The sequence below is a fragment of the Silene latifolia genome, chromosome 3 (assembly GCF_048544455.1).
Source record: "Silene latifolia isolate original U9 population chromosome 3, ASM4854445v1, whole genome shotgun sequence".
NCBI classification, from domain to species: domain Eukaryota; kingdom Viridiplantae; phylum Streptophyta; class Magnoliopsida; order Caryophyllales; family Caryophyllaceae; genus Silene; species Silene latifolia.
The window spans coordinates 127,073,843-127,089,744 of NC_133528.1; the positions used below are offsets into that span (position 1 = coordinate 127,073,843).

General features: G+C 38.6%; 1 protein-coding gene across 1 annotated transcript; it reads left to right on the plus strand.

Annotated features, from left to right (window-relative positions):
* Positions 1-10,809: 10,809 nt before the first annotated feature.
* On the plus strand, positions 10,810-15,450 carry LOC141649648 (uncharacterized). Its single transcript, XM_074458332.1, has 6 exons — positions 10,810-12,064; positions 12,192-12,467; positions 12,569-12,771; positions 12,867-13,041; positions 13,196-14,351; positions 14,643-15,450. The coding sequence occupies exons 1-6, from the start codon at positions 10,810-10,812 to the stop codon at positions 15,448-15,450; spliced, it is 3,873 nt and encodes a 1,290-aa protein (XP_074314433.1).
* The last annotated feature ends 452 nt before the right edge of the window (positions 15,451-15,902 follow it).

Here is a 15,902-nt window from a genome sequence, read left to right on the forward strand (position 1 = left end):
CTTGCTTATAGTGATTTCGTCATGGAAGCGGGTGCGATAAAGAACGTACTCATCTTTGCAATGGAAACCAATTTGCAGAGACGCTTCATTACCCAAGGTGCGAACAAGATTTTCACCACGCTCACTAACGAATTCTCAAAAGCACCGAGGATCGTTACTTATCAAAGATACCGTCGTCGCTTCTTTGATGCGAAACTCCAAAAGGGCCAACCGGTTAGCCCACACATTCTTAACATGATTGAGAATGTCGAGAAATTGGAGGCACTTGATTGCAAAATCAGTGAGAGTATTGTCATTGACCGAATGCTTCATTCTCTTCACGATGATTTTGCCCTTTTCAGGGCGAACTACTACATGAATGACTTAAAGAAAAGTATTCATGAGCTACACTCACTTCTCGTACAGACCGAGAAGGATATGAAATTGAGTGGGAGCATGAAGCAGGATGTTCTCACGATTTCCAACAAGGGTAAAGGTAAGGGCAAAGCTCCAGGCGACCTAACTGTAGGTAAGCCAAAATTCAAGAAGCCAGGAAATGGTAAGAGTGGGCCTGGTGAGACTAGTGGCTCACAGGGCAAGGCAAAGAACAAGGGCGGTGATATTGAGTGCCACCATTGTCACAAGACTGGACATTGGAGGAGGAACTGTCCTGTGTACCGTGAGGACATCAAAGCAGGCCGCGTCGTTCCTGTTGGTATGTCATCTTATATTCATATGATTGAGATTAACCATGCAAGTTTCTGAACTTGGTTACTTGATACTTGGTTGTGGTTCTCTCTCTGTGTAATCATTTGCGGGGCCTAAGAAACATCACACCTCTCGGAAAGGGTGATGTGGACCCATGAGTCGGGAATGGAGCTAGAGTTCTTCTTTGTCTCGAAGGGAACATATGTAATCCAACTCCCTAGTGGTTTTGAGTTATTTTTAAATAACTGTTACTATGTACCCAGTTTGTCTAAGAACATTATTTCAGTTTCCGTACTTGATAAAGATGGATTTCAATTTTAATAAAGGATAATAGCTGTATTTTCTCTTTCAATGAAATGATTTATGGCAAAGCGGTTTCCATGAATGGAATTTACATCTTAGATCAAACCACAGAAGTATTACACGTGAATAATAAGAAATTAAAGGTTGGTGACAAAGATAAAACCTATCTATGGCATTGTCGAATGGGACACATAAATGAGAAACGTGTAAAGAAACTTGTCGATAATGGGACTATTCCCGCATTCGAATTTTCTACGTATGGCACATGTGAATCATGTCTCATTGGCAAAATGACTCGAATTTCCTTCAAAGGTGTTGGAATGCGCGCTAGTGACCTATTAGGACTCATACATACTGATGTTTGTGGACCTATGTCTACTACCGCTAGAGATGGCTATAGATATTTTATCACTTTCACGGACGATTTGAGTAGATACGGATATGTCTACTTAATGAAGCATAAAAGTGAGTCCTTTGGAAATTCAAGGAATACCAGAACAGGGTTGAGAACCAACTGGGTAGAAAGGTTAAAGCGCTCCGTTCAGATCGGGGTGGCGAATATCTTTCAAATGAGTTTGATCAACACCTTAAAGACTGTGGAATCGTTTTGTAATTAACTCCACCTGGAACACCTCAATTAAATGGTGTGTCCGAACGGAGAAATCGAACCTTACTTGATATGGTTCGATCCATGATGAGTCACACGGTAGTGCCTGATTCATTATGGGGTTTTGCTCTTTTGTCAGCTGCTCTTATACTTAACCGAAGTCCGACTAAAGCTGTCGACAAGACTCCATATGAAATGTGGAAGGGAACGGTCCCTAACTTGTCATTTATTCGGGCTTGGGGCTGCGAGGCTTATGTCAAGTGGAGACACGAGGATAAGCTCGGCCTGCGAACGGTCAAGACATACTTTATAGGTTATCCAAAAGGAACATTTGGTCATTACTTCTGTTCGCCTACCGAACATCAAGTTTTTATTGCGGCTAGTGCGACGTTCTTAGAAAAAGAATTTCTCGAGAACAAGACAAGTAATAGAACCTTCGAGCTGTCGGAGATTCCAGAACCAACAACCGAGGAACAGATGGAGGAAGTGGTTCCTCCAACTGATGATATGGTTAATATTCCTGAGGAACCTAGGAGGTCGGGTAGAGTCTCTCATCCTCCGGACAGATACATTGGTATGGTCGAGGAGAATGACGTTTTGCTCCTAGAGAGTAATGAACCCGCTACCTATAAAGGTGCTATGGCATGTTCCGACTCAAAGCTGTGGCTCGAAGCCATGTAATCCGAGATGGACTCCATTTATGAGAATGACGTATGGGATCTTGTTGATTTACCTAATAAGGTAAAACCTCTACAAAGGCAAAATGGCTTTACAAAATAAAGCGTTCTGTAGACGCGCAACCAGATACCTATAAGGCACGACTAGTGGCAAAAGGTTTCACTCAAGTGCACGGATTGCATTATGATGAGATTTTTGCACCTGTAGTCATGCTACGTTCCATTCGGATAATCTTAGCGATTGCGCATTTCATGACTATGAAATTTGGCAAATGGATGTGAAAACCGCCTTCTTAAACGGTTACTTGGAGGAAGAGTTGTACATGGTGCAACCCGAAGGTTTCATAGATCCTGAACATCCTAAGAAAGTATGCAAGCTTAAGCGTTCCATTTATGGACTTAAGCTGGCTTCTCGGAGTTGGAATCATCGTTTCGACCAGGTGATAAAAGAGTATGGTTTCACTCGATCGGTCGAGGAACCATGCTTATATATCAAGTCGAGTGGGAGCAAGATTGTATTCTTGATATTGTATGTCGATGACATACTCTTGATTGGGAATGACATTCCTCTCCTATCTTCGGTCAAAGATTGGTTGAAGAACCATTTCCAGATGAAAGATCTGGGTGAGGCACAGCGCATATTGGGAATCCGTATCTACCGAGATAGATCACAACGGACGTTATCACTTAGTCAGGAGTCTTATTTGGATAATATTCTTGAGAATTTCAGCATGACCAACTCCAAGAAGGGGAACCTTCCAATGACGTCTGGGATGCAGTTGAGCAAGTCTCAGTCACCCACGACGCCTGAAGGGATTGAGCGCATGAGTCGTGTTCCTTATGCATCTGCAATAGGATCAATCGTGTATGCCATGATATGCACACGTCCAGACGTGGCATATACATTGAGTATGACGAGTTGGTACCAAAAGAATCCAGGTGAAACACACTGGATAGCTGTTAAAAATATCCTCAAGTACCTACGGAGGACTAAGGATAGGGTATTGACTTATGTACGCAGATGCTAGCTTCCAAACGGATCGAGATGATTCAAAATCTCAGTCCGGGTTCGTCTTCACTCTTAATGGTGCTGCGGTCAGCTGGAAGAGTTCCAAACAGAGTGTTGTAGCAGATTATACTACTGAATCCGAGTACTATGCCGCTTCGGAAGCAGCTAAGGAAGCGATATGGATGCGTCAATTCTTACAAGGACTTACGATAGTTCCTAGTTCGAATGACCCGATCACCATCTATTGTGACAATAGAGGTGCCATCTTCCAGGCTAAGAAGCCAAAGTCTAGCAACAAATCTAGACATGTACATCGGAAAGCTCACCTGATCCGTGATTACGTGGAGCAAGAAGGGATAGTGATTGACAAGATAGCTTCGGATGATAACATCGCGGACCCTCTCACTAAACCGTTGAATTTTGATAAACATGAAGGGCACGTTATTTCCATGGGAATTAAACATGTTCCTGAGTTGTAGTAGTTGATTATGGATTTGATACATTATCTTTTTCATATACTATTTATAACTTCATCGTTTTTATAATATTTTGTTTTTCATGTGGATTGTACTGACAACTTTGAACGCCACAAAGTGGACTGAATTACATTATATTTTGTTTGGTCCGTAATCGCCTTAATGAGCTGATAACTCTGGCTATTATATTGTGCAGTCGATTGATGGTGGGTTCAACGAGCCATAAGTCAAACGGTTGACTGATCGATCACAGATACGAGATTATAACGATACCTCGTAGGACAAATTTTTGTGACAACGTAATGGAGTCCTAAATGTTTAACAACATTCAGTGCCAGGTCGTGGATATGACATCCATTGTGTTCCTAGAGTCGATTCTTTTGACTATCGATTGTCTCTTGAGATTAAGGCAGTTTTTGGGTAACTTTGGTTTCTTTCTCACGGTCTGCCGTGAATCGGAGGCTAAGTAGATTTTTTCGGGTCATTTCATACCGTGCTTATATCCGCAAGATTCGAGTTGAGGAAAATATCCAACCTTTATCGGGTATAGTTATTTCTCAGGGCCACTCGAGGAGTTGAATCGAAATGCATGGCCATGCTCAAATGATGATTCGTTTATCGTTAAGTTACTCTCTAGTCGGGAAACCACTCTTGATAATGATCGCTTGTAAAATACGACCTTTGTGAATACGGATTTGCAAATTGTTTTACATTGAGTGGGAGAAATTTTAGGATATGAGAATCGGTTATCGCACATACACTTGTGAGGACAAGTGGGAGTTTGTTGGAGCTTGTGTCCTCCACAAATTAGTGTGATAACATTTGTAAATCTCTTTAAGGTTCACAAGGGTATACTTCGTATTTAATCAGTTGATTAACGATTACCTAATAACGGTTGGCTTGCTAGAAAGTTTGACGTTATTATCATACTGATGGCGGTGATCAACTGGTCCCTAAAAGTCACACCTAAAGGATGTGTTTGAGAGATGTGGTTATGGAAATGTAATCACATTGATGCCTTATATGACTAAACAGTAAGTCAATGTGTTGATGAGACGATTATTTAATGCCGATTAAATAATATTAGCTGAGACGAATTAACTGTCAATTCGTAAATTGAAATATAATAAGTTATATTTAGTTAAATGTATATAATGTTAGCTTGGACGAATTAATATGTTAATTCGTAATTAAATGTAATCAGTTATATTTAATTAGCAAGTTAAAGTATATATTATACGATATTGTCACAGACCGGCATTAATAAATCCACTGCAAGCTGTTGTGTGTAGACTTATTAATACGGAATGATATAAATGACAAATTATAAATAATACATTTTATACATGGTCGATCGACCGGGTGTGTCAGTCGATCGACTGATATACCTGCTTCGGAATATTGGGCCGAAAATTAAAGAAAAAAACTTCCCTAATTCTCCCTAATACACGGTTATAAGGGAGAGGGGAGTTTATTTTTTCTAACCTAATTCTCTATCCTATTCTTGCCTCTCATCTAAAACACAAAACGAAAAACCCTAAGGAATTTTACAGAAAAATTTGGGGATCGATTCTAGCAAAAGAACAAGGGCATATCTAATATCATCTTGGGTGCAACTGATAGGTGAATATCATTGCGATATTGTTCTTAGGCCGTTTTTGCTAGGACCGAAGGTTTCTTTCTTTATTCTCTACCTTTTTGTTTATGTAATTTATTTTATGACTAGCATTCATCATTATATATTCGTTATAATCCTTAAAGTTAAAGGGAAGTATACAGATTATTTCCCACAAGTGGTATCAGAGAAAAGGCCACGAATTTTATTTTGATGATTTTCATAAAATTGGATGTAAACAAAATTGGTCTCAGAAAATTAGGGTTTCGGCTATAAAATGTTTTTTAGCCGTAGCTGTTTTCGGTTCACAGTATGGTCGATCGACCAGTACCCCTGGTCGACCAACTGTCTCGACTAGTCGATCGACCTTCTTCGTTTTTTTGATATTTTGATTTCCATTTAATTCATACATATTGTTGTTTTAATCAGTTAAGATGATAATATGATAATTTGTAGATGTTTTTGATTTAATGAAAATTAAATTGAGATGTAAATGGAAATCGTATCAAGTTGTTGATGATAAATTGTTTTTTGCTATATTGTTTTTGGCATAAATGGTTCTAAATTGTTGTTTAGAATCATGTTTCATAAATTTACATGTTTAAATTATAAAGTGAATATGCCAATCTTGTTAATAGCAACAATAAACGATCTTGTTCATCAATATCATGTTTTTGTTTTAAGGCATTTTTGCCGCAAAAGAAAAAAAAGTTTCTGTTTTTTTTTTTTTTTTTTTTTTTTTGCTTTTGCCGAAATAAAAAAAAAGGCTGTTTTTGCTTTTTTTATTCCAGCCGAGAAAAAAAAACGATGTTATGTTTCGGTTTTTGAAGAATTGCCGAAAGAAAGAAAAAAAATATAAATTTTTGATTTCTGTTTTTTCAGCCGAGCTGGAAAAATAATAATAATAATAATAATTCGGGTGTTTTTTTTTGTTTGCCGAGACCAAAAGAGAAAAAAAAGGATTATTTTGTGTGATTTTGGCCAATTAATTATTGTGAAGCGGTTCATAATTCATAGATACCTAATTATTTTAAAGCAGTTTAAAATATTGATGGATTAAATTCATATTACAAGTTTAATATGAATTAAGATTAAATTTATAGTGAGTAATTGAGGAATTGTCACTTAATTTAATCAATGAAATAGGTGGTTTGGATAAAATTAATCTACATAATTAAAGAATTATGTCTTGCATGTTTAATTTTTTTTAGTTGATGCATTTTATTTCAGTTGAATGAATCGTTAAATGGTTTTATTTACGTATTTTTGCAATCGGTTGTAATTTGTAATACCTAGTTTGGCCTTAGTCAAATTATGTTTTCGTAATGATGGGAACATAATTTTTAATGTAATTTGAGATCTCGTATCTCCGTTTGGTTTTCTTTATTTATTACGGTTTTGAAATTAGAATGTAAATAGGTTTATTATGTAATTTTTAAATTGTAATTTTTGAGAAGACTAAAGATGGAGATTGGAGCTCACTTCCGCTACATGGATCAAGATGGAACATCAAGACAAGCTTCTCGGGTCCATGGATGGATTCCAAAGTTGTATTAATGTTCATTTTGATAGAATAGGCCACACTAGGACTTTATTTTGTTTTACGTTTTACCATTCTTATTGCTTTTCATTCACATGCTAGTTAATGCATCATTTTCCGCCTAAAACCAAACCACCTACTAAAATGCATGAAAATTGATACATATAGGTTGTATGTTAGTTTTCATAGACATACAGATGTCACATGTTTATTAAGCCATCACCTTAGTTTATTCATTCACGCATGCTAGATATTAGTTCACTTAAAATGAATTAAAATAAAATTGATGAGATCTTCCTCTAAAACGGAAATTGAGATTAGTCTTTATAAGGGCAAACAACTATGAATCCTTTCTTCGTCGGTAGGCATAATATGACCCCTTCTACGTTGGTTAAGTAGTTTGTGTTGACTTAGTTTATCTCAACATTATAGTCCGAAGAGTTTCTCGTGATTATAATGGACTAAAGATAGAATTTGCAGAAATTTATCGACCAAGAATTCTAACAGTAGAATTATCCAAAAGGTTGGCTTATCAATTTACAGATAATTAAGTCTTGGGATGATTTATATAATTCTTGAGGAAGGTCAATTGTATAAATACATGAGTCTTCGCGTTATAACAGTATTGCATTAGACTTAAATTAAAATCGATGCACATGCTTATTATTTATTCTTCTTTTCGCAGTGTAGAACACGTTTATATTACTGTTACAACAAATGGCTGGAAATAACGAAATCCCAATGCCAAGTGCCACACTTGGACGCGAGTCCTGGCTGAAAGTTTTTATGGACAACATGAATCAGTACACGCGACTGAAGAATGATGGGTCCAACTTTGCGGACTGGGAGGCAGCACTACGGAATGCTGCCATTGTTGACGGTAAGCTCAAGTACTTAACTGAGCCAATACGTGTCAAACCAGCCCCCAATGCAGGAGTTAACGAGTCACTTGCTTATAGTGATTTCGTCATGGAAGCGGGTGCGATAAAGAACGTACTCATCTTTGCAATGGAAACCAATTTGCAGAGACGCTTCATTGCCCAAGGTGCGAACAAGATTTTCACCACGCTCACTAACGAATTCTCAAAAGCACCGAGGATCGTTACTTATCAGCATACCTGTCGCTTCTTTGATGCGAAACTTCAAAAGGGCCAACCGGTTAGCCCACACATTCTTAACATGATTGAGAATGTCGAGAAATTGGAGGCACTTGATTGCAAAATCAGTGAGAGCATTGTCATTGACCGAATGCTTCATTCTCTTCACGATGATTTTGCCCTTTTCAGGGCGAACTACTACATGAATGACTTAAAGAAAAGTATTCATGAGCTACACTCACTTCTCGTACAGACCGAGAAGGATATGAAATTGAGTGGGAGCATGAAGCAGGATGTTCTCACGATTTCCAACAAGAGTAAAGGTAAGGGCAAAGCTCGAGGCGACCTAACTGTAGGTAAGCCAAAATTCAAGAAGCCAGGAAACGTAAGAGTGGGCCTGGTGAGACTAGTGGCTCACAGGGCAAGGCAAAGAACAAGGGCGGTGACATTGAGTGCCACCATTCACTACTACAAATCCAGGCAACTACAACGCCCCTTTAACAACGTTTATGCACGAAAATCACAATAGACGTTGTAGAATGTATGGCGCGATTTTTACTAAACTTATTTACAACGGGTATGGTTATATAACCGTTGTTATAAGTTTTAACAACGGGTTAAATTTGCACAACTGTTGTTAATAATTTGGCGCAAAATTGGCGCAAAGTTAGTGAAAAGTAATCACAACGGGTATTTTTAAACCCGTTGTTAAAACTTATTTGACAACGGTTGTTGATTTACAACCGTTGTTAAAACTTATTTAACAACGGTTGTTGTTTAACAACCGTTGTCAATACTTTCAATACTATAAACCACACAAACACAGATCAGCTACAGCCACAAAACACATACATAACCTAACACAAACACAAACACACACAAACACAAACACAAACACTGCAAACACACTTTCTCATCGTCTCTTTCTCTCTTTCTCATCGTCGCTTTATCATCTCGCCGTCACTGTTGGTTTCATCGTCTCTTACTTTCTCTAATTATCAGGTAAATCTCGCCGTCACTGTTGGTTTCATCGTCTTTCATCGTCATTGTTTTCTTTTTTTAATTATTTCATTTGCATGTATATATGATGGGTTTTTATCTATCATTATTATGTTATTATTCGCTTAATTAGCTCGTAAAACAAATTAAATAAAATAAAACAAAGAAGAAGCAAGATGATAGAGAGGAATGCATGATAAACTTAATTAATAATTCATTAATATATATATATATATATATATATATATATATATATATATATATATATATATATATATATACATAAATTAAAAAAAAATTACATTTCTAAAAATGCAATTCTTATATTTTCATAGAGAGTCTTATTCTCTTCTATGATATCCCTCCTCTCCTCCTTAGCTATTTGGAGGTTTCGTTTCAGATTGCTATATCGTCATATATAGCCGCAACAACCGCCGCTCTCGTCAAGCCATTTCTTTTGGCGTCCTTGAGTGCGGCTTGAGCATCCACAACATAGCTCCTAAAACTGTCCTCGATGTGGAGCAACCGGCGGATGAAGCTGTTGTTGTTCTCGGTCATAGTAAGAGTTTTAAGGATGTAATCGTTCATTTTGTTGATGAACTTTGGAGTTGTTTGAAAGATTAATTAGGGGTTGGAGATTGTTTTAGCAGTTAGGGTTTGAAGATAGTGAGATAATGGAATGGTGGTTGAGATAATGTATGTATTTATACTAAGTAATGTGTCCTTTGAGTTGTTTTTTAATTAATATAATATATGCATGTTTAGGAAGTTGTGCCATAATCATCATATCTCCCTGCTTCAAATCTTATGTAAACCCTTCTCATTCCATATATTGTCCATTCATATGCACAAGATACGAGGATGGCAGTAATAATGCATGCATCGGAATTATAACGGGCCCCGTAATTATGCATGCATCTAGTAATATTTAATTTAATTTTTTTTTATTTTGTAAAAACAAACAACAAAGGTTATGTAAATACAACCCGTTGTCTTTAGTTATAACGACGGTTCTTTGTAAATTAACCGTTGTTATAACTTTCCCACCAAAATTGAGTCACACTTTCCACAACGGGTTTTGATACTTAAAACCGTTGTTAATAGTTTTAACAACGGGTTGCTTAAGAAAACCAACCGTTGTTAAAACCTTTTACAACGGACGCTTTAACAACGTCCACTATTTTATATAACAACGGTTTTTAGCCGTTGTTATAGCATGTATCTGTAGTAGTGATTGTCACAAGACTGAACATTGGAGGAGGAACTGTCCCGTGTACCGTGAGGACATCAAAGCAGGCCGCGTCGTTCCTGTTGGTATGTCATCTTATATTCATATGATTGAGATTAACCATGCAAGTTTCGGAACTTGGTTACTTGATACTGGTTGTGGTTCTCATCTGTGTAATCATTTGCAGGGCCTAAGAAACATCACACCTCTCGGAAAGGGTGATGTGGACCTGCGAGTCGGGAATGGAGCTGGAGTTGCTGCTGTCTCGAAGGGAACATATGTAATCCAACTCCCTAGTGGTTTTGAGTTATTTTTAAATAACTGTTACTATGTACCCAGTTTGTCTAAGAACATTATTTCAGTTTCCGTACTTGATAAAGACGGATTTTCATTTTTAATAAAGGATAATAGCTGTATTTTCTCTTTCAATGAAATGATTTATGGCAAAGCGGTTTCCATGAATGGAATTTACATCTTAGATCAAACCACAGAAGTATTACACGTGAATAAAAAGAATAGAGAGAGAAAGTGATGAGAGAGAAAGCTTAGAATCCTAACTAATTTTTCAGCAATGGCTAAAAATAAGAAAGGTAATCCTAAGATTTCTAACAATAATTCACCTAATAAAAATAACAAAAATCCAAAAAATAATAATAGTTCAACAACTAATACTGCACAAAAATCTAGTAGTACGCCAAATAATACACAACAAACGATTAATAAGGATAACTTCGAAGTTGGTTCTACGAGCTGTTCGCGGAATGAGAATTCTGCTGCTTCTGTGATTCAACCGTTTGATCTGGCTCAGGAAGCACCTGATGATGATCCTGTTGAATTAGAGGAGGAGTATGTTCCTGTTTCTCGGACCAATTCAGCGTCGTCAGTATCTGATAAGGTAATACTCAAATTAGATATTGAGGATGTTCAATCGGAAATTGATTACTGGACCAATGCTATTTTCTGTTACGTGTTGGGTGCTAACCCTCCTGGTTACGTTTTGGGTGGTTTCTTACGTAGAGTGTGGAAATTTCATGATATTGACACAGTTTCAACGCTTGCTAATGGTATTTGTGTTGTTCGATTTAAGGATGATGCTAGTAAGCAAACTGTTTTGAGATCAGGACCAGTTTTCTTTTATAACAAACCTCTGGTTGTCAAGGACTGGACTCCTGATGTTAAAATGGTTAAAACTGACATGGAGGTTGTACCTATCTGGATTCGGTTTTATGGTTTGGACTTAAAATTCTGGGGTTTAGCGCTGAATAAAATCGCCAGTCTAGTTGGTAAACCTGTCAGACTTGACACTGCTACTCATACTAAGTCATTCTTGGGCTATGCCAGGATTATGGTTGAGGTGAGCATGGGACAAGATTTCCCTGATGTTATCGAATTTTTGGATGAAATGGATGTTTGTCACAGGCAAATAGTCCATTATGAGTGGAAACCTGTGAAATGTACTGAATGCTCAGGCATGGGACATCTAGCTGCTGTTTGTAGGAAGAAAAAGGAAGTGGTTCAAAACAAAGGTAAGGCAAGGCAGGAATGGAGACCTAAGCCAGTAAAGCCAGCTCAGGCCCCTCCAGTTCCTCCTGCTGCACCTATACCTGTGGAGATACCACTTCCCACAATTGATCCTACAGCTATAGTTACTCCTATGCCTGTTAATGGAGGGATACTGAATACCATCACTCCTGCCAGAATTATTACTAAGTTGCTGAGGCAAGGGCCTGACAAAGCTCAAGGTAGGGGTGAGGGTAGGTCGTTCATGGATAGAATGATCTTAAGTCTGGGCAGGAGTAATGGACCTGCTACTGGGGTTAGGAGGAGTAGGCTATTTGTTGAAAATGACTAGTATTGCATTCTGGAATGTCAGAGGAATAAACAAGCCAAATAAGCAAGGAGATGTTAGACGTCTCTTGCATTTAAATAACATTGGCTTGTGTGGTTTGCTAGAAACTAGAGTCAAAACTAATAATATTAATAAGGTGAAGAATGGGTTGAATAAGCATTGGCAGTTACTTCACAATAATGACATTAAAGAAGGGGGTAGAATTTGGCTTATGTGGGATGAGCAGATCTATAAGGTGGATCTGATCTCTAAATTTGCTCAAGTTATTCATGTGAGGGTGACTTACATGCTCAATAACTTCTCCTGGTTTCTGTCTATGGTGTATGGTTTCAACAAAAGCCATGAGAGGGAGGAATTATGGCATGTTCTAAGTTCTTTAGGTAACAGTATGAGGGATCCTTGGCTAGTGATGGGTGACTTTAACAATGTCCTTTTTATGGATGAGCGTATAGGTTCCACTATCACCTGCTTTGAGATTCAGAATTTCAAGACTGTGTTGAGAATCGTGGCTTGTGTGATGTGGCTTCCTCTGGTGCTTTCTTCACGTGGAATAACAAGCAAGCTGGTGAAGCTAGGGTGTATAGCAGAATTGATAGAATTATGGCTAATGATCATTGGGTGATGGAGGGACCTGAGGGTAGCTTCTCTTTCCTACCTGAAGGGCTCTATGACCACAGTCCTTGTGTGATTGATTTATGGCAGGATACTCCCAAACACAAAACCAGATTTCACTATTTTAACATGTGGGGCAAATGTGTTGAATTCTTAAATGTGGTTAGGGGCATCTGGAGTACTCCCATCCAAGGTTTCCCTATGTTTCAAGTGGTGGTGTGAAGCTTCTTAAAGCTCCATTGAAGGTTCTGAATAGGGAGTATTTTGGTCAAGTTGAGACTGCAGCTCATCTTGCAGAGATCCTGTTACATACCATTCAAAAGAAGGTTCATGCTGATCCTGGTAATCTTTCTCTACGGGGAAGAGGAAAAGCAAGTCGCTCATTCCTTCTCTCGAGTTGGAGGAGGCCGGGGAGGAGTTTCGGCTCAAAAGGCCAAGTTGCGGTGGTTAAATAATGGTGATGATAACACTCATTATTTCCACTGCTCAATCAAAGCCAGAAGAAGAAGTAATAAAGTGCTGCAGATTAAGAATGCTCATGGGACCATCTGTGACAATAACAGTTCCATTGAACAAGCTTTCCTTGACTACTATGTTTCTTTACTGGGCAGTGACAGAGCTGTGAGTCCAGTTTCTAAGGGAGTTATGGCACATGGGGCTTTGGTTACTGAGAGCCAGGCTGCTGTAATGATAAGAGAAATCACTGATGCAGAAATCAAGGATGCTCTATTTTCCATACCACCTGATAAAGCTCCTGGACCGGATGGCTATACTAGTCAATTCTTCAAGGATGCCTTCCCTGTGGTTGGTCCTGACATCATCCAGGCTGTTAAGGATTTCTTTAGGAATGGTAGACTCCTTCAGCAATTGAATGCCACTGTTCTCACTCTCATTCCCAAGAAGGATAAACCTGAAACTGTAATGGATTTCAGGCCCATTGCATGCTGCAATGTGCTTTATAAATGCATCACCAAGATTTTATGCACCAGATTGAATGAAGTCCTGGGCAATATCATTAGCCACAACCAAACTGCTTTTATAAAAGGAAGGGATATTGTTGACAATGTCCTTATTTGTCAGGACTTAGTCAGACTCTACAATAGGAAAAGTTGCTCTCCTAGGGCTCTAATGAAAATAGACCTTAGGAAAGCTTATGATACCATTGAATGGACCTTCATCAAGGATGTGCTAGTGAGCTTGAAGTTCCCTGAAACTATTGTGAGATGGATAATGGCATGTGTGACCTCCACTTCTTTCTCTCTTTCTTTGAATGGGAATCAGTTTGGTTACTTCCATGGCAAAAGGGGGATCAGACAAGGGGATCCCATGTCTCCCCTCCTGTTTACCCTTTGCATGGAATATTTGTCTCGTATCCTGGCTGTTGTGACTGCTAAGCAAGGCTTTAATTTCCACCCCCTCTGTAGAAGCTTACATTTAAGTCATCTTTGTTTTGCTGATGACCTCCTGCTTTTCAGTAGAGGGGATTGCTTTTCCATCAAAATTTTATTGAGGGCCCTCAAAACTTTTGAAGTTGCTTCTGGTCTTGCTGTCAACCATGACAAGTCTGAACTCTTCATGAATGGAATTTGCCCTGAGGACAAAGTCAAGATCCTGCTGTTCTCCAATTTTACTTTAGGGGTCTTCCCTTTCAGGTATTTGGGAATCCCCATCTCCTATAAGAGACTCTCTGTGGGGGATTGTAATAAGTTGGTGGATAGAATTGTTGCTAGAATTCGAAGTTGGCATGCTAGGAAGCTAAGTTATGCAGGTAGGATGGTGCTTGTTCAGGCTGTCTTATCTCAGCTTCATGCTTATTGGGCCAGAATTTTCCTCATTCCTACTACTGTCATCAACAAGATTGCTAGGATTTGCGGGAATTTTCTTTGGTCGGGAATGATCGTTTAAAACTCCTCTTGTTTCGGGACATTTCTTTGCTGCAACAGTAAGCACCATGGGGGTTGGGTTTTCTTAACTATCTTTGATTGGAACAAGGCTAGCATAGCTAAGTTTACCTGGTGGATTGCTAGTAAGCAAGACCACCTTTGGATTAAATGGGTCAATGCCATTTATATTAAGCATAACCCCTGGTGGAATTATCAACCTTCTTTGCAGTCTAGTTGGTCTTGGAGACAAATCTGCAAGATCAAAGACATATTCAAACCAGGGTACAGCAATGACTTGTGGGTCTCAGGTGATTATTCTGTACAGAAAGGATATGAGTGGCTCCACTCTGATGCAGTTCGAGTTCCCTGGTGGCCTATGGTTTGGAATAACCTGAATGTTCCAAAACATTCTTTTATTTTTTGGCTGTATGCTCTCAATAGATTATCCACTAGAGATAGGCTTGTGGCACATGGCATCTGTTCTGAGACTGTGTGTGTACTCTGCCAGCAAGAGGATGAATGCAGAACTCATCTCTTCTTCCACTGTGCTTTCAGCAGACGTTGCCTGCACTTGGTTCAGGAATGGTTACAGTTTGATATGGGGGATAATGAGCCTTTATTGTGGTGTTCCAGTTGGAGGTGTCCTTTTTTGTTTCAGAAACAGGTTACTTTTGCGGGGATTGCTAGTCTCATTTATCACCTGTGGGAGGCTCGTAATAGATGTAGAATGGAAGGGATCCTGCCCACACCTGGTTTCCTTTTTGGCCGTATAAAGCAAGATGTCATTGGTAGAGCTCTTAACAAACTTGCTAAGTGTAAAACGAGAGTGGGGTCTAATTGGTTAACTAGTGTAGGTATTACTAGTTAGTTTGGTTTGTTGTAGGGAGGTTGTGGTATGTATGGTGATGTAATTTGCTAATGCCTATTTTAATATCAATTCACATTTCACCAAAAAAATAAGAAATTAAAGGTTGGTGACAAAGATAAAACCTATCTATGGCATTGTCGAATGGGACACATAAATGAGAAACGTGTAAAGAAACTTGTCGATAATGGGACTATTCCCGCATTCGAATTTTCTACGTATGGCACGTGTGAATCATGTCTCAATGGCAAAATGACTCGAATTTCCTTCAAAGGTGTTGGAATGCGCGCTAGTGACCTATTAGGACTCATACATACTGATGTTTGTGGACCTATGTCAACTACCGCTAGAGATGGGTATAGATATTTTATCACTTTCACGGACGATTTGAGTAGATACGGATAAGTCTACTTAATGAAGCATAAAAGTGAGTCCTTTGAGAAATTCAAGGAATA

Coding starts and splice junctions, on each gene's coding strand:
- LOC141649648 (XM_074458332.1), top strand. CDS start 10,810: ATGGCTAAAAATAAGAAAGGTAATCCTAAGATTTCTAACAATAATTCA. Junction 12,065..12,191: donor TGCTACTGGGGTTAGGAGGA/GTAGGCTATTTG, acceptor GTGGTTTGCTAG/AAACTAGAGTCAAAACTAAT. Junction 13,042..13,195: donor GAAGGTTCATGCTGATCCTG/GTAATCTTTCTC, acceptor GCTCAATCAAAG/CCAGAAGAAGAAGTAATAAA.